The 25,987-nt window shown below is 30.1% G+C and overlaps 2 protein-coding genes across 3 annotated transcripts in view; both read left to right on the forward strand.

The window, feature by feature from the left end:
- The first annotated feature begins 145 nt into the window (after positions 1 to 145).
- LOC129975052 (FAU ubiquitin-like and ribosomal protein S30) overlaps positions 146 to 25,987 on the forward strand; it is a 140,644-nt gene continuing 114,802 nt past the window's right edge. The window contains exons 1-4 of one of the 2 annotated variants that reach the window (XM_056087927.1): positions 146 to 290; positions 581 to 666; positions 3,332 to 3,473; positions 6,016 to 6,210. In XM_056087927.1, coding sequence (XP_055943902.1) covers positions 595 to 666; positions 3,332 to 3,473; positions 6,016 to 6,197 — 396 coding nt within the window. In that variant the 5' untranslated portion in view covers positions 146 to 290; positions 581 to 594 and the 3' untranslated portion in view covers positions 6,198 to 6,210. Of the gene's footprint in view, positions 291 to 580; positions 667 to 3,331; positions 3,474 to 6,015; positions 6,268 to 25,987 lie in introns of those variants that run through there. The other variant, XM_056087926.1, reaches the window with a different exon arrangement.
- The window catches only part of LOC129975048 (adenosine deaminase-like), a 35,669-nt gene continuing 19,447 nt past the window's right edge, over positions 9,766 to 25,987 (forward strand). Inside the window, exons 1-4 of the mRNA XM_056087921.1 lie at positions 9,766 to 10,176; positions 17,024 to 17,085; positions 18,545 to 18,664; positions 21,628 to 21,851. Of these exons, the coding sequence (XP_055943896.1) occupies positions 10,126 to 10,176; positions 17,024 to 17,085; positions 18,545 to 18,664; positions 21,628 to 21,851 (457 nt within the window). The 5' untranslated portion in view covers positions 9,766 to 10,125. The remainder of the gene's footprint in view (positions 10,177 to 17,023; positions 17,086 to 18,544; positions 18,665 to 21,627; positions 21,852 to 25,987) is intronic.

The following is a 25,987-nucleotide window of genomic DNA, read 5'->3' on the forward strand; positions in this document are numbered from 1 at the left end:
TTTATTCTGCTAATAATTGAAATTAAGTGCCTATTATTATAATAATGTAGGTTAGCATTTTTCATTATAAATTCAATTTTTTAATTTATTATTTTTTTTTCTTAAATGATAATTTTGACTTTCAATCCAATAGCTACTCAACTCATCTTGAATATTGCCAGATTTACCACCTCAAAATTTGATGTAGTGCACGTTGTAGCACGTTGTTTTTTGTGAATTATTTTTCATGTAAACTCTTGTTTTATATATTTAATTTCTGATATATTATTGCCTGTCAATTATAAAAAAAAGTGAGTATGTAGTGTCTTATATTTTCAAAAAATGCGCGAAACTTTTATTGCTCTTCGATTATGATATAATGCGAAATTGCATGCGTATTGGATTTCTAAAATGCATAGATAAATTGCCTATAAAACTAATTAATTTTCAAAATATTGTTTTTTTGTAATATTGCTTTGTTTACTCTCATGTTACAATGATTACACTATTCACGTTATTTATTTTTAGGTACATTTATTACCGTGGATATAGGTTATTCCATAAAAATTTACTCTATCATTTTTATTTATTTATTTTGTAGGTTGAAATTTCAAAATGCAGTTATTTTTACGCTGTCAAGATGTGCATCCTATTGAAGTAGAGAATGAAAAAGTTTCCTACTTGAAGGTATTTTCTAAATTACATTACATATTTCGGTTATCTAATAAATTTATGTATTGTTTATAATATTAATGTTGGGAAACAATAAGCCTATGTAGATTCATAAATTGAAAATTATTCAAAAACAAATAGAATACTCGGTTAGTCTAAAAATTTCTAAATATTAACTAAGTACTAAATTTCTGGTAATTATTTAACATTAAATATGATTATTTTTCTGATAGATTTTATGCTGTCAAATCTATTTAGTATATTATGGGTAAAAGTGAATTTTAGTGTGCACCCAGCTGCGCCAATAAAGATGGCGGACAAAATAAACAAATACTTCCGCGAAACAGTTACGGTTACTATTTCCCGCCATCTAATTAGAACTTTTTACTGATAAGTATTTTTTTTTTTTTTTTTTCATACTGCCCGGTAGAAGGCACCGGGCAGAATTTTTTAACTTAAAAAAAACATCCTACGGCTTCGCTAGCAGTGGGAGCGGGAACCTAGTAGCTTCGCTAGCACATTGAACATAAAGACTGTGTGGAAAACAGAAACAGTACATAACCAAGAGAAAAGAAAAAACGGAGAAATAAGCAATCGGAACATTCTCCATACAAAATTTCAAACATACTTTCCCCACCTTCATCAAATTGTAAAAAAATATATTCCACTCGCCCTCCATCCATTCTGCCGGTTCGATATCAAACCATTCTCAATACAACATTTCAAACAAGCATCCTTTCCTAATTTCATTAACTTGTAAAATATATATGTATGAATATTTAACTCGCCCTTCAACCATTCTACAGGTTCGAAATAATCCCGACATAACAAATTATGAAGGGAACCAACCGTTATAACACCAAAAGAATTACGAGAACTGCGAAGAATTCCATTTGCAGCTGTCTTTGAAAGCAGACGATTTTTTTAAAGCAAATACTGACAATTAAAAATTGCAAAAGAATAAATATTTTCTGTTCGTATTCACATTAAAAAAAGAGAGAAGAAAATAACTTTTAATTATAAGCTTAAATTTCTTTTTTTAATAAATTTTAATTATAATAAAGAACAAAAGTAAAATCTTTAATTGTAGTTTAAGTACAACTCAACCATTGCAAAAAGTAGTAAACAAAACAGCAGTACGGTTGCTATAAGAGGGATCCGATGGGTTGCAATATTGGCGACAATCGGCTGGTGCACACTAATCTTCACTTAGGCCATATTATGTTTTCCAAAATTGGGCACTTTGATATTTCAGTATTGTAATGTATATATGTAACATTATTTTGTTTGAAAGCAGAATGCAGTTTGAAGACAGTGAAGAGACTTTTTAAATTCTTTTTAATTCATCGGGAAAGCATAACTTACAAGAAGGCATGGACATGGCATGTCCGCCATAGCGCCTTGCAAAAGCGGAAGTGGGGAAGACGGACCGAAATAAATTATCCCTCGCCTTATATAACCTTAGATTTTGATGGGAAAAATATTTCTTCATAGTGCTAATATATTAATAAGATTCTGATAGGGATTTCTGATGCATGTCAATCGCATGTAAGGGAAACACAGGGATCTTTTAAGAAAGAATGTGCTTACTGGACATTTTTTACCCCTTCATGCCGAGCGTGTGAAAGTGTTGGCGTTTAGCCGATTAAGGAATTTTATAAAGCTTCTCTTGAATTAATTAAGTAGAGAAAGTGGAATTGGATTACGAAATAAGAGAATATTTTAGAATGAAGTTACCATGGGCTAAATTAAGATAAAATCTTGGAAATTACTTAAGTTGAAATTAAAGTTTAAAATATCATTACTTATATCTACTGTACTGCTATTGTATTATTTAGTAGTTGTCCTTGTTAACTTTATTGTCATGATTCTTGTATCTTAATATATGGTTTTCAAATTATGGAATGATTCAAAGATTATGCTACTGACTTTAAATCCCCCTTCCCCTTCTTTTATCCTTGATATATTAAAAAATTTACTTTATTTTTCAGTTTCTTTAATTTTCTAGTAACTGTAGTCTGTTTCTAGTCTTACTGTATATTTAATTGTATGATGAACTATAAATGAACTGTGTTTTGTATTTAAAATTTGATTTCAATTTATTGATCTGATTTCATTAGTTTAATATTTCAATTTAAGTGCTTGAATGCAATTTTTTTTTTTTTTTTACGTTTTATATACTTTGTGAATAAAATCAATTATTGTTGGATTGGAAAATACAAATATATTAATATTGATTGCTGGATAAAATATGGTCGGATTTCTTGTGCACATTTGGCCTTGCGATAAAATCTGTTTTTAAATTTCCATTGCTTGTTCCCCACCCGCTCATTTATTCTTCATATTTCAAAATACTTATGTATTTTCTAATCCATATACATTTGTATCCTTAACTTATGTTAATTGTAAAGCTATTTTCTTATGCTTTAAAACTGAAACTCTTGATTATCTTGGAATTATTTCTGTGTCATTTCAAATGTTAGTGGAATATTTTTTAAGAATTTTGGTGACACCAAGTTTTTATAGTGAAAAAGGGCTGTGAAGAAATTGTCTATTTAAGCTAATAAGGCTGCTTAACTTTGCAAATAATTCTTTCATTAATAAGCAGTGTCTTATTAAGTGTGATGTTATTTCAGTTATAGTGGTATTCAGAACAATAACACTATAATTTCCGTTTCAGAGACTGATTGAAGCAGCTGAAGGTATTCACCCAGATGAACAGACCCTCCATTTTGGTGGTGCCCCATTAGATGATGAGCAAAATATCTTTGATTGTCTGCAAAATGGTTGCACTGTTGATGTCTCTGTCAAACTTAGAGGAGGTGAGATTATTTTTTTACTGAACTTGATTTGTATTTAATCAGCAGTATCTCCTGAAGGCATTATCTATAATATGATAAATGTTACCAAAATTTTTTTTAAAAAAGTGATGTAATAAATAGGGAAAAAAAATGTTCATTTTTCTTTTCTGCAATGTTATGTGTTAAGGTGGAAACAATAGGAATCAAAACTAAAAATGGAAGTGTGTTTTGGAATGTATAAGCTTGTGAAATTAAAAAGTTCACTGCTAACAGAGTTATCCATGATAAATATGATATATTAAGATTAATTCAACTCCTTATTAGATCGATGAATAAAAAGCACAATTGATACAACTACACATTAAAACACTTCCTTTCATGACTCTATATGTAATAATATCAATTAGGTTTCATAATTTAGTACTGTTGCAAAAGTTTAATTTTGTATTAGGTTTATTTGTTACAATTTAATGGTAAGCAAAAGCGTTACAAATTTTTAATAGAATAGTACTCTGTTTTTAAATCTGATTATATCTTGTACTTCATGTTTTTTAGTATCCTTTTGTGTGTGTGTGTGTGGATCAAAGTTGTTTTGTAGAGAAGTGGCATTGAAATAAAGCTTTATATATGTGAAATTATAGTTGGCTATTTCCAACTATAATTTTTCTAGGGTAATTGGCTAAATTCCTTTATATATATATATATATGGGGAGTAGGGGATTAGCATATTTTTCCAATAAGTTTGGTAATTTTATTTTGAATTGCAAGTTATTGGAATATTTTTACTGTTTTTAAAATTTACATGAACATGATGTCAATTCATTTGGATATATATATGTATATATAGATTTTTTTTCCCATTAAAACATTTATAATATTAAATGTCCCCGCCCCTGCTCAATCTAGTTGCATAAATTTTAGATGTTCCTTCAAATATACTCATTACCTGCCAAAAATCATTATTATTTAATAAAAAGAAAAAAGTTTAAAAATGTAAAAAAAATATGAAATGAAATGTATTTTACTGTAAAGGAAGGAAGAAATCGATCAGTTTTTATGTAGCATTAAGCTAGGGAGCAACAAAATTCCACAGGTTTACATTCAAGTTCTGGTGAAACAATTCCAAATTTATATTAGGTAGTTATTGCATCTTATAGAAGTCCCTGGTTTACTTGGTGATTTTGAGAGCTGCATTATATATAATGCAGTCATTTTAGAGATGCACATATCATTTTTTGTGGTCTTTTCCTCAGTGCTGTCATTGGTCCTTTCTTCTTTCTAAAGAAGATGGTTAACTATAATCAATATATTTCCTGACGTTGGGCATTATTTTACAATTAGAACATTTTAGTTGAATATTCACAATTTAGGCTGTTTAACCATTTGACAAATTCATTGTGGACCTTGTCATCCAAAACCTTGGCTTCTGTGAGTTTTTCTTGTAGTATTATATAAAGTGGGGGGGGCAGTTGTTTCTGATATTTCTGTTTTAAAGGAGGGGATACAATTAACAATAATTGCTGTTAACACCACAAATGTTAAACACTTGGTGTGACAAAAACTTGACTGGACATTTTTTATGCTATCAGAAGAGTACATATAGAGCTATATAAAAGGTACTGAGAAGAAGAAAAATTTGTTATGAGCTATATTTCATTTCATCTTTATGTATTTTTGTTATTAATGTTTTAGAATAATAAAGATCTGTCATCCATCATAACTGAATTACAGTATTTTGTTGCTGTGATCTGCTGTTAGGAGTATACTTAATAAGTTTTATGTGTAATTGGTTTTTATTTAATAATTTTGTCTGCAAAATGCATTTTTGTTACTTTCAAAAACATGCAATTGATACATTTGTAAAGGATATTTTGCATAAGTTTGAGATTTGTGTTGTAAAAATTTAATTGTTCATCTATTTTCTGGTGAAAATTAAAAATTGAAATGCATTCAAAGCATGTTTTTATTCTTTATAAGACTTCGTTTAATATGAAACATTGTCTTAGAGAGATTGTGTGTGGAACAGTTTTCAAAAACATTATAATCAATAGTGTAGTGGTCTAATTTTACCCTCTTCTAAGTGATAAATAAAATTGAAAGTTACTCTCTTGTGTAAAGCTTTAAAAGTATTTCTTAATTAACAAGGAATTATTAATTTTTAATGCTTGTGAAAAGATCTGCATAGTGTTTCATATGAACACTGAAAAAATCACTTTCCTATATAAAACCTGCCCAGCAAATTATTTTCTTTTCTACTGTATTGTTTCTTATAGTATTATTTTCAGGCTAAATTTTACTTAATAAATGTAAGGCAAAATAATTTTAAAGCATGATTTCAATGAATTTCTTTTAAATTATCTTATAAACAGAGATTAAGTTAAGCTTATAACTGGGACCTTATGGTTTGCAGTCCAGTAACATGACCATGATACAAAAGCAATCGCTCATGCAGCTTAGTTGTTAGCTGGCTTATAAGCTATTCACTACAAGATGTTTTTTAATTATGGTATATTTGAAGTTGGTAAATTTTGAAGCTTTAAAAATGTTATTCTCTTGAATGCAGGCAAAGTCCATGGATCATTGGCTCGAGCTGGTAAAGTAAAGGGCCAGACACCAAAAGTAGAGAAGCAAGAAAAGAAAAAGAAGAAAACTGGCAGAGCAAAGAGGCGTATGCAGTACAATCGCCGATTTGTGAATGTCGTTGTAACATTCGGTCGTAAGAAGGGACCCAATTCTAATTCATAAATTAGCTTGTTTTTTGAAATTTTTTGGATGGCTTTTGTAAATTTTTGAATAAACTATCTGGTCATCTTAATTACTTTGTTGTTGTAACTTATTTTAATCTCTTCACTTTAACGTTTTTGTATTTCAGATAATTTATTATTATACTACTAGCGGGTTCATCCCCTGTTCGCTTTTGCTCTGCAACCACAATGTTGCCCTTTAATCATGCATGTCCAAGTTATTGGGATTTCTTGAGGGGTTAATTTTCTCCCTCTAGACAATAAAAGTAAATAGAATCTTTTTTAAACATGTAATAAAAAAAGGTAATTACAAATTTTTAAAAAAGAAAAAATTTAGCATTAGTTAAAATTTAGATAAAATCTCTTTATAATTTTAACTTTCTCTACAGAAATAAAGAATTAAAACATGGAACTAAAAAAAATGTAAACAAATTAAATAATTACTTTTCCAAAACCTTTAGAAGATACTAATATAATGTTTTGTTTAGTTTTTATTAACAAAGAGCATCTTTAAAAACAATGTCTTTAATACATGATTACTTTAGCTTGGATTCTAATTCCGACTCTAGATTTTGTTATGGGTAATGCTACATACAATTGACCATGTGAAAATATTGCACTTTGATCATTAATAATCAGACCAATGTTGTCAAATTGACCTTGTGACTTTCTGATGGTCATGGCAAAAGTTAGTCTCGTTGGAAATTGCAACCTTTTCAGCTTTTCTTTTCAAATTGGCTGACTCTCGCACTGTCTTCTTTCACATTTTCCTTCGTTTGATATCACTGGACGTTCTATTATAGGTTTAAAAAAAAAAACGCACAGACACAATACCGGGTTAATGCATGAATTGCTTAGGTATTCAAACGACTGCTAGCCAAAAAGGTAAACCAGAAAGTTATTAGTGTTGCCACCAGTGCTGCTTGAAAGAAAACTAGAAATATCATTTTAAATTCATTTGCTTTTTTTTTTAGATTCATTTTTTTTACAAAAGATTTTCTACTTTGATACCATTTCAGTGTTAAATGCAATTTAAAGATAAGGGTTGCCCAAATTGCGATTACTCCAGATTTGTCACCCTGTGACTTCTATATCTTTGGGTCACTTAAGAGGGCATTACAGGAGACACTTCATTCTCATGATCAAGTGAAAGGAGGCATGCAAGAATTCCTCAAAAATCGACCATCATCTTTACCATAGGCCAGCTGCCTATATGATGGGACCTGTGTTACAACGCCTATGGTCATTTCTTTTGATTTCCTATAAATATATAATTTTCATTTAACTTATCCACTTTTCATTTTAGCAACCCTAATACTTAACTGCGGCGTAATAGTTTTCTTAAAATATTTGAAACAATATTGGCAAAACAAACTTCATATGTCGTAGGTCAGGTGACTGGCTATCTAAAAATCACAAAGGAAATAAAAATGCAATGTTTACTTTTAAAAAATTATATAATAGAAAGGTAAAGTTATTAACTTAGTTTGAAAAATATTTTAGAAACTTATTGAGAAAAAAAGGTGAATAGAATTCCATCCATAAAACTATTCTTTTAAAAGTATTTAATAATATATATATATATTTAGAGTGCAATAAATTATGACATAACTACAACAAAAGAGAATGAGTATGAATACCTTGTAAAATCATAGTCATTGAAATAATCGAGATCTGAAGACAAATTAAAATTTAGATCTACGTCATGAGATTCTTTTCAATGAAAAAAAAAAGCTCTATTACTTATCTTAAGATTTGAAAACAAGACTTATTTTCATCTTTTATTGATAGGCTACATATTTTTCAGATTGCAATATAGAAAAAAGCAAATAAAAATATAAGAAAATAATATGTGAAACTATCAATAAATTTAAATACTGAAATAAATATATTACAATATGTTTAACCCTCTGAATTCCTTTGCTCTTTGAAATGCAGTTCTTTTAAAATCGAAAACGGCCAGAAGTATAAACGATAGAAGACGAGCATTTCCCTCCACCTTCTTGAGGTCTAGAGTTCATTTGCAGCGTGGGGGGAGTACTTGTATCACCCTATCCCTGTAGTCAAATTACTGCTGAAAAATAAGGGGTTGTATACAAAATTTACAAATACTTTATAATTTCGCCTAAAGATTTTCCAGACGTTCCGTGTTTTTTTTTTTACCGTTATATTTGATAATAATTTATAAATTACGGAAAGACACGTTTGATGTTGAAATGTAGAATTGAAATAGTATATTTGCATATTCATTAAAATCATTGCTGCATCAGAAAATTTAATCATTCAGGAGTTATCTCTCTCTCTCTCTCTCTTTTTTTCTTTTCATTTTGAGAGTTATTGATATCACTTACTGCAAGTACTTAAAAATTCTTTAAAATTTTAATTATGTATTAATTAAATCCCAAAGCAATTGCTTGCATTTATTTATTAGAATATAAAGAGAATAATGTTCTAATGTTGAAAACTTATTAAGATATATGTAGATTCAAATCTAAGAAATAACTTCATTAACAATGTAAATTTTCACAATTTACTAAAATTTATTTACTTAAAATGACAGAAGAGTAACACAGGGCAAATATTGTTTTATGGAAAAAATATTATTTTTCTGGTCGATATATACCAATTAAAATTTCCAGGTATACTGCCAAAATTATCCAAATCAAAACATCTCCTTTCCCTTCCAAACGAATCTTCATACCCACAATAACTGTTGAATACTAAATTATGCATTTTACGAAAAAATGTCCGATTTTATGAATACAGCAATCAAACTCTGAATTTCTAACTAAAGAGAACGTTTGCTAACATTTTTTTAATTATGTCCTTTGATTTAAACAATGCACAAAAAATCAGCTAATTTTCAAACGATTTGCAGAGTTCTTTAAGAAAGGAATATTTAATTTGTTATTTTATAATTAAAACTGTTTCAAGAACTGGTAAGGGGGAGATTGAGCTTTGAAAAATAATTAATACTATTTTAAACACAGTTTTCTGAAACAATAAGCATTTTAATTCATTTATTTTTTTTATTTATTATTTTTGCATACTTTCCGATATTTGTAAATTATGGATTGGGCCTGAAAGTTGGTCAAATTTCGGAATGGAAATAATTTTATTTACAATCAAATTTGATATCCATTTAATAATTTGACCCGAGTTTTCTATTTTCGGAAAACTTCAATATCGTCTACGTTAATAGAATCATTTTCTAACAAAGTAGAAATATTTTCTTCTTGAAAAGAGTTTGAAGCGTCAAATCCAGCATCTTCCTCATCACTTATATCAAAGGCTGTACATTCATCTGAATCTTCAAAGAGTATTTTATTAATTTCTTTTTGAATTAAAACTTTCCGATAAACCGGCATTTTAGCAAGAGATTTTAGTAGCTGGCGAGCAGAAAGCGTACTGTAAATTACGCATTTACCCTCAAACACTTTCTGGAGACACCAATCAACAGTGACAGCGGGAACGCCCCTCACCGTTTTACGACCTTGCTGAGAAAAGGGGTAGAAAGGAAACAGGTGTTATTTCGGCCGTTCTGTGGATGTCTGAATGTACAGCCGTCAGAAGGTTTAAGCAAGAAAGAATAAGCAATCGTTACGAACAGATAATTACGAAATGTTGCGCACGTGTTGTTTAGTTCCTGTCTGGCGAGCGTGAATTGACTTAATTGAAAAATTACTTTTGCAGAGCTACTTGTTTCTGAACTGACAAGTCGATACTATTTATAACACCATTTAAGAGCTAAACACAAAGCTTGAGGAATCAGACTGAATGACTATTAGATTAGATTTGTGTAACACAAGGTTATCTAACCGATAGAGTATCTGTTAGATAAAATAAGAAAGGGATGCCTTAATTTAAGAAAATAGAGATAAAGAAAAAGAGCAAGGTGTGTTCTTGCATGTAGCAGCTGGTAAAGAAAAATGGAAGAGTGGAAAGAACATTTCAATTCCTCCAAAATCCCTAAATACAGGGTGAGTTTACTTCATTTTTTAAAAAATTATTATAGAATTCATATTATCTCTATTAAGTGAAACCTTGTCCTATCTATATGATTAACCGTTAAAAGACAGGGAAAAAAAAAAAAAAAAAAATTCTTGGAGGGAGGGGGGGGATAGACGAAATTGTATTATAAACTTTTGTTTTATTAACTATAAAGACAAATTTGTTTGAATTTTGTATTGGTCTTTTGCGGTCTGTCTACAGTTCTGCTCTTTTTAAGTAGCTTGTTATTTTCAGCAGCGCAACTGCTGTGCGTTAAAAGGAAAATCAAATGAATATATGCGAGTTAAGTTAATACATGACTATCTTTATAGGACGTTAAAATTTCTGGTATTTCTAATGAAAAATAATACTAAATAAATCATTTCATGAAGTCAAAGCATATAAAAATCATCGAAGAAGGTTTATGCGATTTTTTTCATATTTCAGTATTTTAAAAAAATTTCATTTTCTGAGTTAAGACGTAAAAAAAACCGCTTCAGTTTTCTTCAATGATTTTTATATGCGTTTTTTATATGTTTTAGTATCAAAAAATGATAATGAAATGATTTATTTAATATTATTTTTCATTACAAATATTTAAGATTTTAGTGTCCGATAAGCCATATATTGCTACATTCCAAGTTTTTTAAGATTTTAAGGGCAAGTAAGATTTTTTTTTAAGAACAATGAAATCTTTAAAGATTATAAAGTGTTTTAATTCATTGAAAACACTCGAAAAAAAAATAAGCACGTCTCCTGTGTGTAGAAGATGTGCTTACTTTTTATAAAAATCAAAGATCAAAATAAAATAAAAAATCGAAGATAAAAAGAAAGATAACATTTTTAAGATCTATTCAAGTTACCTCTTTCTCCATATTATAATTGCAGGCTTTTGTATGTTTTATCGAATTCCACATCAGAAAGTCGTATTTTCATCATAACCCTACAATCAGTAATTTTCTCTAAATGTTTAATTACAAATTCAGAAATGAGATTATTTTTATATTTAAAAAATTTCTCTTTTTATATATATATATATATATATATATATATTAAAAATTTCTATTTGTCTATATTTATTTTTAAAAATTCTTATTTGTCGTGTTTTCCAATTCTATTTTCACATTCTTTGATATCTAGAAACTAATCATATTGTTTTTTCAACCTTGTATAAATAAATGGATCATTTAATATCTGATGTTCTGAAATAGCATCCTAATTAACTAGTCATATTCAATTTTTTTCAACATTGTTTAAATAAATGGATCATTTAATATCTGATTTTCTGAAATAGCATCCTAATTAACTAATCATATTCAATTTTTTCAACGTTGTCTAAATAAATGGATCATTTAATATCTGATGTTCTGAAATAGCATCCCAATTAACCAATCAAATTCAGTTTTTTAAACATTGTCTAAAAAAATTGATCATTTAATATCTGATTTTCTGAAATAGCATCCCAATTAACTAATCAGTTTTTTCAACATTGTCTAAATAAATTGATCATTTAAACCTGATGTTCTGAAATAGCATCCCTAAAAGTAACTAAAGTAACTAATATATTCAGTTTTTTTAATATTGTCTAAAAAACTTGATCATTTAATATCTGATTTTCTGAAATAGCATCCCAATTAACTAATCATATTCAGTTTTTTCAACATTGTCTAAATATATTGATCGTTGAACACCTGATGTTCTAAAATAGCATCCCAATTAACTAATCATATTCGGTTTTTTGAACATTGTCTAAATAAATTGATCATTTAAACCTGATGCTCTGAAATAGCATCCCAATTAACTAATCATATTCGGTTTTTTCAACATTGTCTAAATAAATTGATCATTTAACACCTGATGTTCTGAAATAGCATCCCGATTAACTAATCATATTCTGTTTTTTTAACATTGTCTAAATAAATTGATCATTTAACACCTGATGTTCTGAAATAGCATCCCGATTAACTAATCATATTCGGTTTTTTGAACATTGTTTAAATAAATTGATCATTTAATATATGATGCTCTGAAATAGCATCCTAATTAACTAATCATATTCAGTTTTTTCAAAGTTACCTAAAAAAATCGATCATTTAATATCTGATGTTCTGAAATAGCATCCTAATTAACTAATCATATTCAGTTTTTTCAAAGTTACCTAAAAAAATCGATCATTTAATATCTGATGTTCTGAAATAGCATCCTAATTAACTAATCATATTCAGTTTTTTCAAAGTTACCTAAAAAAATCGATCATTTAATATCTGATGTTCTGAAATAGCATCCTAATTAACTAATCATATTCAGTTTTTTCAAAGTTACCTAAAAAAATCGATCATTTAATATCTGATGTTCTGAAATAGCATCCTAATTAACTAATCATATTCAGTTTTTTCAAAGTTACCTAAAAAAATCGATCATTTAATATCTGATGTTCTGAAATAGTATCCCAATTAACTTTATGATCATGCTTTAATATGAATGTTTCAAACGATGATTGGTATTAATTTTTACATCTTCAGTTTTCAGTTTAATTTTTATTCAGATTTACAATATTGTAACATTTTATTTGAAATTTGGTACACGCTTCTTCAATGCTATAGAAAGATGATTATCAAGTTTCCAAAGCCTCAAAGTGGATTAAAATATGTTAAGTAATTAAGTAAATTTCTGGTATTCTATTTCGAAGACAGCGAGTGTAGATTCCGCAAAATTTTCTCGCATACTCTGTAATAAACTTGTCATGCCAGGGAACGCCTTGCATTGGCATTGGCACGCAATAGTTACGAAATATTTATTTTTGGCGAGAATTTAACCTTTTCACTGAATCTATTGTGAAATCCTTGGCGAGTGTTTTGACAATGAATCCCTGGCATGCGTTAATAGTAACCAAAAATGGAATTTATGCTGTATACACGTTTCTCACAAACGATTGGACCAAAAATAGCATAAAACTGCATTTGTAGTGAAAAATTCCATACCAAATTTGATATATTTAAGTCACTGCATTTTCGAAGTATTGCGTTTACTTGCTTCTGAAAGTACAGACCAGCAAACAGTCAATTCATCGTTGGGTTTGGATCAAAATTTGATAGGTGTTGATACTATGGATGTTAAATTTGTGTACCGAATTTTATCTTTCTAGATCTATTCGTTTTGTAATTATAGACTTAAATTATATTCGAACAGCTGACGGAAGAAACTTTCTCGGAAAAGATTTTACTAAAAAATGGATAGAAATCCGCAAATTTGGTTTTAAAATGGTATACCAAATTTCAACTGTCTAGCTGAAAGCATTTTTGAGTTTTCTTTGTCATAGATATCTGGAAAACACATTTTCCAAAAATGTGTTTTTTGAACTCAGTGATTTTCGTCAAAATCCCGAGTTTGAATATTATATGCTTTCTATATAAATGAAATTAAAAACGATTTTTAGTAACTTACAATTCTAAGAATTACTTTTTTAATGATAGTAATTTCATTTTTGTTCACCTTTTTCTCTCAATTTAATGACTTTAAGAATTAATTTCATATAAAATCTGTAGCAATGTTTTAATTTTTATCATTAAATTGGAACAAATTTCATTATATTATCGAATCAATCGATTGCGCATGTACTATCAAATCAATTAATTGTATGCTTTTGTCAAAGTACGAAAGCTTCTCAAAATTTTCATTTTTCTAATAAAATTGAAATAATAATTTAAAAGTCAAAAAGTCTTACAAAGTTTGATAGATAAATGGATCGATGACCCAACTATAATGTTTTTGAGTATATAAATATAGCATCTCTCCCCTCCCCCTTTTTTTTATTGAGTTCTTTTTGCAGGCATCTGATATTGAAAGGATTTGTACTCAATACGATAATGCTTGCTTACATAATGCAGGACAATCAAAGTGCCTCTAAAATTTCAAAGTAAAAGAAACTCTAGAAATTCTTGGCTAGAATATGCTGCCCATTTTTTCTATATTCTCCAGATATTATTCCTTCAGGTTATCATTTGTTTCGACTCACGCAGAGAAATTATTATGAAAAGCAGTTCAATTCTTATGATAATATCAAAATTATTTTGGTGATTAAATTATTTCAGAACGATTGGATTGTTTTTCCCGTCATGATAACCTCTTGATGTCTGATTAACGGGCGAATATTGTTGCTTCTAACCTCTACTAACAATAAAGATGTGTGTGTGTGAGTATTGGCACTCTACTGATCATACCATTTAACCTACAGCTGCAAATGTGGATAAATCCTGCCGATACTGCTTCGTTCAGTGATGGCTGTACATGACACAATAAGAAATACGAATTTGGAGCATATAACTTTGGAGGGTGGGATGCGCACCCTTGAACGATTCTTTTAAAATTTTAATTAATTAAAAAGTTAGCTGAATTTTTGCGTTTTCTCACAATAAATTGCGAAAATGTTTTTGCACAAAAGTAAAATTTTCATCTTATCAATATATATATATATATATAATGATATTTTAAACTCTTAATTTAAACCAAATTAATGTCTAAAGCTTTATCTTAATTTAGCACATAATAATTTCATTGTATTATTTCTTGATCCAATTCCACTTTCGGTTTAATGAATTCCACTGTAAAAATAGTGCGCCATCAATACTATGTATCAAATGAAAGTGATACTTCCATTGCCCTTTTCAAAGGTCAACATATATATTCCATCGGCACGTGGCCGGAAATCGTATGTTATATAAGACTAGTGATCATTTTTTTGCTTTTTCTTACTTCTGCTTTTGTGGCGGATGTGCCTTGTCCGTGTCTGCTTATAAATAAAATGCTTTCACGAAATGGATATTAAAATTAAATTGAAAATACAACGTCTTCTGTGTCTTCGAACCTGCATTCTGCTGTAATAATATGTTACACACACGCACGCGCGCACACACACACACACACACACACACACACACACACACACACACACACACACACACACACACACACACACACACACACACACACACACACACACATATATATATATAATGTGATTTGAAAGTTGTATAAATATTTCCTGAAATTTTGCAATTTTACATATATATTTACTTTATTTCCAAGAACAAATTATATCGTTGGTCTGAAATTCAAACCGTTTTCATTGTTTCATCAAATATTTAAACGAAAGATTTTTTTCCACTGTTAAAAATTAAAGAAATATTCTGTTAAATATGTGTGTCAAATGGCAAATAAAAAAGGCGAAGTTACAATACCTCACAAATTAGAAGACGGATGGACCGACATTTACATTTTTAATAGTGTCATGATATCATGGGGCTGGCCTCCATTAGCAAGTTTCATGCACACAATAAACAGAACTTAAATGAAACAATTTTAAAATAGCAGTATTTTAATATCAGACAATTTAGCAGAATCATGGAATGATTTATCTTAAATCAAAAATAAACCAATAGTTCCCGACGAACCAGCTGATTACTTAAGGAGTATTATTTTTTTAAGTACAGCCATAGCCTTTTCAAACTGTCCGTAAAAGGTTATAAATCTTTTCTGTCATTTTGTTGATGATTTAAAATGTTCACGGTATTGTAATATTTTGTTAAAGTCGTCACTATCCTTAATAATTCTTCTTCTAATTTCATTTAGTTCTATTATGTCTATATGTTATTATGTATTCTATTATGTTCTATTAGGTTATTATTCTATTATGTTCTATTAGGTTATTACTCTATTATGTTCTATTATGTATATTCTATTCTATTCTATAGATATTCTATTATGTTCTATTAGGTTATTACTCTATTATGTTCTATTATGTATATTCTATTCTATTCTATAGATATTCTATTATGTTCTATTAGGTTATTACTCTATTATGTTCTATTATGTATATTCTATTCTATTCTATAGATATTCTATTATGTTCTAATTCTATTATGTATATTATGTATTATTCTATTCCATTATCTTTCTATTATGTTATTATGTTCTATTCTATTACGTGCTATCTTCTATTAGGTATTCTATTATGTTATTCTTTTATTCTATTATGTTATATTATGTGGTGTAGAAAGGAGCCTATTTCTCCGTAAACACATGTGTTGTCTTGCATCCTTCCGAATCTGTAGAAGTATTCAGGAAATCTTCCATGTCCCGATATAATTTGCACTATCATCGGGTGAAATATTCTTTTCATAATTTTTGGTTGCGGTATGAATTCATTTATTATGCGTTTTTTGCACGACTTTATCCGTCTATCCTGACACTGCATTTTAGTCATCTCTCTCCTAATTTCCTTATTTAACATTTAGAATGATTCTGGGTTTACAGTATCTCTTTGGTCTTTTTGTCCTGCCTCTTTTGTATATTCATCTACTTTCTCGTTTCCGCATATTCCGATGTGATCCTTAATCCTATTTAATCTAATCCGTTTGGTCTTCATAGTCTTTCTCAAGAGTTTTATTTTTTTTATATTTTTTTTAATTTTCCAGATTTTATTATTTTTAGTGTTTGTGGATTGTATTGCCTGAAGGGCTGAGGTAGAGTCTGAGAATATAGAGCATCTTTGCCAAATCTCCAGCCCCTCACAATAATCAACTGCCATTTTTATTTCAAAGATTTCCTGTGCAGTCTAGTAGAAATTATTTTCAGCTTTTTTTCAATTTGAAAATATGCTAATACCTTCTAGTTGCTGGGTGAAAGGCAAAGTCATAAATATAGGTCCACCGAATATAAAAGAAATCGGTTAATTTTTGCAAAACTTCTTTTGATTTTGGGTTACTGTGTAAATATGCAAAAGCTGCCTTTTTAAATAAAAGATATCTCTATTGAATAAACATTTTTTTTTCTTGTCAGGTGGAGCTTCATATTCATCTTGATGGATCTGTTCGTCCAGAAACAATTTGGGAAATCTCTCAGTAAGTTCCTTTTTTCAACGTAAATCTATGCGAAAGGAGCATCTATTGGAAGAAACTTTTGTGAATATATATTTATTACTTTCTCATATGCATAGTATAAAGAAAATACAGTAATTGTCAAAAAATTCGAGCACCAGATTTTGAAGAACTTCGACATTTCAGACCTACTTGAGATAGAAAAATGCATTTTCGGTAAATGTCCGCCTGTCTGTAACACAGATAACTCAAAACCGCTTTGAGCTAGTTGGTTGAAATTTGGTATACAGGTTTAAAAACCAAATTTGTAGATTTTTGTCAAATTTTGGGCATTCTGTCTATCCGGCTGTTCGAATAAATATTAGAACGATAATTAGAAATCGAAGATAAAGAAATAGACAAAATCTATCTACAAACAACTAGATATAATTCGATAAACAAAATTTTCAATTATAGTATAGAAACCTGCCAAATTTTGAGCCAAATACAACAAGGAATTGAATGCACTTTCATAACGTGATGTAAACATGAGAACTCAAAGATAACTCAATGATTTAAATAAATTAAATTTAGTATGGTTTGTGACTATAATTACAATTTTATGTCAAATTTTTGTTCCAGTCGGTTCAGAATAACGTGTCTAAAGCACAAATTCGATTTTCAGAGACTATTAATCGCATGTCAGGAATTAATTGCCAAAACACTCGCCAAGGGTCACATGATAGATTCGGTAAAAATATTAAATTCACGTCAAAGATTCCTATTTCGTAGCTGTTGTAAACCAGTATCATTCGAGACGTTCTCTAAGAAAACTTTTGTGAGAAAGTTTTGGAGTGATCCCTCCCTCTGCTTTAAATTTTTATTCCTAGAGCAATTTTTACTGAGTTATTTATGATTCAATGCTTAAAACGTAAATCAGTTTCTGACAGCTATTTTATCGGATTTTGACAATTTCCTTCTTAATTTTGTGATTAATCTAAATATTGTTATCGAAATGTGAAAATTTGATTTTAATTGAGCTGTAACAGTTCTTACAGTGAATCATAAACATATCTCACAGGAACTTAATGTTATCACTTTTATACTTGTGATTATTACTAGTGCAGTAGCTGTAATTTAGGTAATATTATTTAATTTTAGTACATATTAGTTTTATTAATTTATTATTATTTCAATGCATTTATTATAATATTATTTTATTTTAGTACATAGGCCTCATCAAGGCAGAAGGACTGGAGGATAGTAACTTCTGTAAATAATAATAAAATCCTTGTATAATTCGGTATTTCTAAAATGTATAATATTATTACATGTTGCTTTTTTATTTAAGTGGAATCTTAAATATAAAATAAAAAAGGAATACGAATCAAGCTTAAAATATTATCATATCTTAAGGTTTAAGTTTAGAAGATAGAATCTTCTGTAAAAATTTAAAAAAAAAAATCCGTATATAATTTGTTTGTTTCTTTAACCTGTTTTCCAGGCGGAAAGGAATACATCTTGCCAGCAGTTCTGCTGATTTCTGTTCCAGCCTTGTCACGAAGCAGCCATCCAATCTCGCCAACTATTTGGCTCCCATCGCCACATATCTCCCGGTCATTGCGTAAGTAATCGCCTCTTCTCTAAATGTTAGTTAACAGTAGTGCATTAATGATACAGAAGTCTCAGATAAGTTCTTGTAAGAAACTAAAAGGGAAGGGACATTCAATTATATTTTTTGAATTCATCAATTTTCCTCTGTCAAATAGGCATTGCGGCAACCCCCCCCCACAAAAAAAAACACCATTGTTTAGTGTGAAACATGGAAAATATTACTAATATTGAAATATTTCTATTGTAAGCATACTGGCTACTCCGCCCTGACAGTATGGTCACATTTGATTAATTAATCCGAAAGTCTTAATTAACTAATTAAGGCTTTCGGTTTAAATCTGGATGACCGGATCGCCGCGACAGCAACTCCATCCCTTTCCATGGGATGCATGTCCTGTCATTGACAGGAGGTTGCCGACACCCATCGTTACTGTAACCACCAGAGTGGCGAGAACCAACCACCATACCGGTAGTTTCTCAATCTCATTTCTGAGGTGCCCCCCCCCCGGTGGAAGTCCATCAATTGCAAAGATGATGTTGGATTTGGGATGGAATTCTGAAAGGGATAATCTTAATTTTATAGATCAGTTCTCCATTTGGTCGATCAACTCCACTCTTCAATACTGAAGCGCCCGAAGTTCCCATTTAAACAAAGTAAGATGGCCGCCCGAAGTCGGAAAAGGCATTTGTAATCTTCTTTAATTGTCGACTCCTTTAGACTACTTTTTGCTAATACGTATTTTGAGGAGGGGGTGGGGGTAGGGAATTTCTCTTATCTTTGAAAAATAATTTGGGCTTTTCAGTATTTTGTGATACCAGGGCCCTGAGAATCCAAGAAATCATGGGATTAATGAACATTCGTGCAGTTTTTTTTAACAGTAATTAAAAAAAAACTTTTATCATTTGTGGTAGAAGTGAAAAGGAAGAAAAGTATTCATTGAAAGAAGGATATTCACTTTTGATAACTTCTCAATACATTAGAACATTCTTTAAGATTCCAATACGGATGCCTCAAACTCTTAGCACAAATTTTAAGGGCGGATAATATACCATTCAACAAGCACTAGGCAAGCAATGTATTGTAAAATATCGAGCAGTGCAGCATGGGAAAGTAATAGTTGTTATACTATAAAATAGTGAAACAGAAGAATGAAAAAAAAAACAGGGGTGGGGGGAGGAATTTGAAAACGATAGATAGAAATGGTCTCTCCTAAACTTTCTCGCATACTTTCTAATAAAGATGTCATCCACATCCAAGCCTCCCATGTAAAATTGTGAATTTGGGGTCGAGTGCTGAGATTTTTATTTTCATATTCCTGCACATGAGAGTCAAGAATTTTTTAATCTAATATGCATGTTTGTATAACATTGCAAAACGGATTGTTGTCTTGTTTCAAGCCTTAATCGTATTTTCCTTTTCACATAGACAAATTACTATTAAATATTTTTTTAAGTTCAGAATTTACATGTGCAAAACACTAATGTGCGTGGCACAGAAATCATTTTGATAACTTATAGTGGAATGACAACAATCAAATATAAACAAACTATAGTACTAATTTCAGATGTCTTCATTGAACATTTTTATAAATGCATTGAGTGGAGCGCTTTGATCAGTTAATTACTGGCTCTGCTATTTTTATTTGAAATAGTCTGGAAAGGGTTCGTTGTGTCACTGAAAATTCCTTTTAATAAGATGGAAGAAAATGTAAAGGAAATCAAGAAAAAGCTTCAAACAAAAAGTTTAATTGAACGAAAAAATATGCCAGATTGGTAATTGCTGATTTGTCTATGGAAACTGATATATTTTCCAAAACAATTACTTTACAAAAATGGTCTTCGTATAATTTTAAAAAAATTATACGAATTATAAAAAATTATACTTTTTCAATTTAATACAAAATCCTTTTAAATGTTGTGCTGAAGTTCAAATCCATCTATCAAAATATTCAATAGCTTGCTGTTGCCAATCATCAATTAAGTAGAGGCATTTTCATTACCGCTTTTATTTCATATCACATACACTTGCTAATTTGCAATAAAGTGATTCAATTGAATTCATATTTGAAATCATATTCATATCTTGTCACATCAGATGACAAGATGATTTTTTTAATGCATTCCATATTTCATTTATAACCTAAAATATTATAATCTAGGCGAACAAGATGGCCGACAATGATGGCTAATTAAAATGAAACAAATTATGTAACTATTTATGCAATCTTGGACCATTTGGTCCTTGGGTGACAGCCCAATCAGCAGTCAAAACCCGACCTTGCCAGGCCATCCAGGTAGTTTGAATGACTATTATCGCGAATGAAAAGTAGGAACTGAGGATGGATTGCTAAAAACCATGATTGAAACATTAGCCTTATTCATCATCTTGGCACAATTTGTCCCTTTTGAAGTAAATACCGTCATTGAAGTAAGGTAATTTGAACTCTATAGCATTGGTACACCTACCAAAGCGGATAGAACCTATTCGCATGGCAGATTCTTATCCACAAACTTCTAATCCTTCTAGTCGGATACTGTTCTATTGGTGATCCTTATGCACTGGTAGAAATGCCTGGAATTTCTTGATTGGTGTGTTGCTAATCCTGTGTGAAGCTTAACAGATCAGAATAACTGGGTCTATTATCGCAGATGAGGCTGTCCTACTGTTTTACAGGAAAAGTCCAATCACGAGAAACTGGAATACAGAGTTGGCCATTTAATATAGCCGTCCCGATTAGAAAAACGTTCTAGAGCTTCAACGCTTCAGTGGTGCCCATATGTTGTTTAGTGATATACGTTTATCTAGATGCATTTCGATGTTATCTGAAAATTTTGAAACAGCCTGTATATGTAACTGCTGCACATCATTTACATATTGACTCTTATTTTAACACGAATAAATGGAACTACATGTTTTGATTGCATTCAAAATCAACATTTAAAAAAAGTTTTATTTGTTTATTTGATGTTTAGGGGTGACGAAGAAGCAATAGAAAGAATTGCTTTCGAATTCTGCGAGGATGCCGCTCGGGAACACCTTTTGTATGCGGAGACCCGCTACAGCCCCCACCTGTTGGCTACAGAGGGCTTTCCACCTGAGAGAGTCGTGGAGTGTGTCAATAGGGGCCTAAAGAATGGTTGTGAGCGCTTTGGAGTCGACATCCGCAGCATACTCTGTAGCATACGGGGAAAACCAAGTTCGTGCTGATATATGCTTTTATTCACTTTCTAGCTATTTTCCAAGTTAGCTGCTTTTAGCGACTAACTGATTCGAATGGACATTGGTTGTGTTTAATTTTAGTTAAATATCTTATATATGACTGTTAATACTAATAATTATTTCAAAAAGTTAGTTTTGAGCATCAACTTGTGACAACCATCAACGCGATGTTATTTTAATAGCCTTACAGCTGTTCTGTTTATTATATGCATGAACCTTTCTAATTGAATCAACGACACTATAGCATTATTATAAATTTAAATACCTGTAATCTAATTTCATTTCATTTACGGTAATGTATTTTCATTTTCTTATTATTTATGTAAACTGCACAAATGATAAGAAGAATTTTTCTTAATAAGCTTTCAACTACAAAAAAAAAAAAAAAAAAAAAAAAAAATTGTATTTCATTGCAACGATGGAAAGTATTGTTAAAAATTATATAAAAAAAACTACGAGTCAAAATTTTTAAACTTGGGGAAAAAATGACACTATACTTAAATTGGTATTATTATAAAGACAATTATTTTTAAACTTTAAAATTTGGCAGAAATTGGTTTTGAGCATTATTTTCGTTAAGTGTTCGTTAATTAGTTAAAAAAATGTGAAAGATCTACCTTAGTTTGTAATTAATTGAGATCTTATTTAAAATTCCCCAAAACAGTTTTTTCATGCTGCACATTTTGAGACACCAAAGTATTCGTATCCAAATTTAGCAGCTCTGAGTCAAACCACCTGTTCTTTGAAGCACCAATTACACGTTCTTCTTGATTGCTTTCTTGTACGTAGTATAAAGAAAGTATTTTAATTGTCAAAAAATAAATCAAACTAGGAGATTTTGACAAATTACCACGTTGAGACCTAACAGTTCGAAAAAAGCATTTTTATAAAATGTCCGCCCGTCTGTCTGTTACAAAGATAAATAAAAAACAATGTGATCTGGGCGGATGAAATTTGATTCAAAATCTTTATACAAAATTTGTAGATTTCTATCAAATTTTGAACAAAAACTGTTCGGAGAAAGTCTGTCTGTCCAGCTGTTCGAATTTAATTTACATGATAACCGCAAAACGAAAAGAGCAAGATTGATACGATTCGGTGCACAGATTTAACGTCTGTTGTATAGATACTTATCAAAGTTTGAGCCAAATCGACAAGTGGTTGATCTTCTGTCTGTCTGTACTCTCAGAAACATGTAAACGCGATAACTCAAAACCGCAATGGCTTAAATATATCAAAATTTATATGTATTTTGTAAGAAATTTTTTAACTTCTCCGCACTCCGAAGTCCCCCCGACATCCAATTCGAAGCCCTTTTCTCTTTCTGCAAAAAAAAACCCCGCATTTTATTTTCATCAGATGCCCGTTTTTGGTTTCTCATTTGTGAAGAGTTCCCTATCAACCAATGGCTGCTCAGCAACGCGTCTCAATGGTCTAAATCCGATCGAGGGAGTGTCTGTTAAAGAACTATTTTTGTGACAGACGCCTCTTGAGCACATGTCAATTGAAATCGTTTCGCAGCTAATGCCGGCTGAAGTGCACCTGGGTTTGGCATTTAATGACAACGGTTGGTGATGATTAATCGTTTCTAGATGACTTGAGGAGTCTCTTCATGAGGGAAAAAGTTTAGCATCTGGTTGTTTTGACGTTCCTCTTCCATGAAGACATGGTGATCTATTTGAAAGGAAGGGATATACAAATGTTTTCCCACACATGGATATAGTAACAATTGATCAGACACAATGACTCTCCTGTCTGGAGGTCGTATGCATTTAACTATGTGTGAGAAGACGGGAGCCGTTACATCTGTTCTGAATACCATTAACCATGTGATCGAAAGGGGAAACGATACAATGCTATTAATAGTACGAAAAGGATTAATGACGAAATAACTCGTTGAGGATCACACGATGGCATGAGTAAAAAGGCCAAATTCATGCCAAAGATTAGTGTTTCGCCATTATTGTTCGCTGCTGGCATGCAAGGCATTCTCTGGTATAACAGCTTTATTAGAGAGTAAACCAGAATATTTTAGCGAGACCACTCCCGCTGGTTGTTAATAAAAATTAGACTCCACCTTAAAAGTTCAATTTAAAAAAATCTAAACGGATTTATTATTTAAATTATTATTAATCAATGCTTACATAAATGGATTCTCCCTAAATTAACTTCACATTAGAGTTTTACTCTTATTCTCAATAAAACTAGGAATTAGTTTTATTGAGGCGGAACTAGCCGCCTTTGACGACCAGCCGGTTCGCCAATCTTAATGCACGTTAAAATTTTTATAATTAAATATTTTATGTAACTCCTATTTTAATTGTTTCTTCATGAAAATATTTTAAAACTTCAGATTTTGATAGTCATATAATTCACTCATAATATTATAAAGACATTCAGTCATAACGTAATATGTATCTCTCTAATTTTCTGTTAGCTCCATAGAATTTATGCTTTTAATTAAAGTGGAAATGATTAAACTGCAATATATATATATATATATATATTTGCTGAAACGAAGCATTTTTTTTTAAATATGAGTACTGAAAACAGAGTCGCTGAGTATTTAAACCTTATGGGCACTAAAGAATATTTTTCTTAATTTATATAATATCTCAAGAAGTTTTCAACAAAATTTTCTCAGATTCATCATGAACAGATCGATTCATTAACAATGTTTAGTTTTAAATGCACCAAACACTAACAAAATAAACAGAATCGTTTGAAATAATCTGTCGAAAACATATTAAGCCTTCAAAACCAAGTCCGTATCCGTTGTCAACAATCAGAACACAATGCGCATGCATGAATTTTCAACACCAATTACGGTAACGCAAATAAGTGAATTTTTCTACGCCAGTTGGGATAACGCTATGCAGATTAGAAATTTTTAATTTCCTTTATTCTGTTTTATTTTTATTCAAAAGTACTTCAGAATGAATCTGAAAGATCGATTAATTAGCAATGTTTCATTTTAAATGCATTAAACATTAAGAAACATTAAGCATTACATTAAGAATCAAGCATTAAGAAAATAAACAGAATTGTTTCAAATAATCGGCCGAAAAATATTAAGCCTAGCCTCATTAGCGTGGGAAAAAAACTGAAGCCTTGTTCATTTGGCGGTGGAGAAAATGAAAAGATTTTTTGGCGGGAAAGTTAGTTTTTAATTAATAGTTGAAATTCTAATTAAAAATTCAAAAAAGCGACCCCAGGTGCACATTCCCGACCTCCAAGGTATACATGTGCCAAATTTGGTTGCTGTAAGTTGAATGGTCTGGCCTGTAGGGCGCCAACACACACACACACATTGAGCTTTATTATAAGTATAGATAGATAAAAGGACATTTCATGATCAGATATGGAGGTGTATAGAGACCTACTTACCATTGAGTGAAACTCCGTTTAAATGTTTTGCGCTATCTTTACGGTGTTCGCTTTGTCAATGATAAGGTGCAGACACAATCAAACAGGTCGTTTATATTTTTAAAACAATAAGGATACAGTACACTCCTGTGTATCCAGTTCGTGACTATACAGCTTCCGTATTATCCGGTCTAGGTTCTTTTATCGTAATTAAAATAGGAGGGCAAGACGTAAAATTGGCAACATTGCTAATGCATTGGAAGTGGTCGTCTGCTAAAAGTAAACGTAAAAAAAAAAAAAAAAAAAAATCGAATTCGAAAATGAATGAATGAACAATTTTAATAAATCCAATTATAATACATGGAAAATTTTAATGAATCCAATTATAATACATGAATATTTTTTAATAAATTCAAATGCAATAAATGAATATTTTTAAACATAAAGTATTTCTAAGTTGTACTTTTTCATTTAAAAAAATTTTTATTGACAAATTATAATTTTAGCCTGACAGGACTAAAATTATTTCGAAATTTATCCTATGAAATAATGTAACTATTTCAGTATTTATTGAAAGCTTTCATATGTATTAATTATGAAAGTGTTAAATCAAATTGTTGGCGAATTCTATGCCTACTAACCATAATCAAATACTATTACAGAATGAGTGTTGGTATTGTTTTTTTATTGTTTTTTTTTCTTTTATGTACTTCTTAAGATTAATTTTTTACTCCAAAATCATCCGTT

This window comes from Argiope bruennichi, chromosome 7, assembly GCF_947563725.1.
Source record: "Argiope bruennichi chromosome 7, qqArgBrue1.1, whole genome shotgun sequence".
NCBI classification, from domain to species: Eukaryota; Metazoa; Arthropoda; class Arachnida; order Araneae; family Araneidae; genus Argiope; species Argiope bruennichi.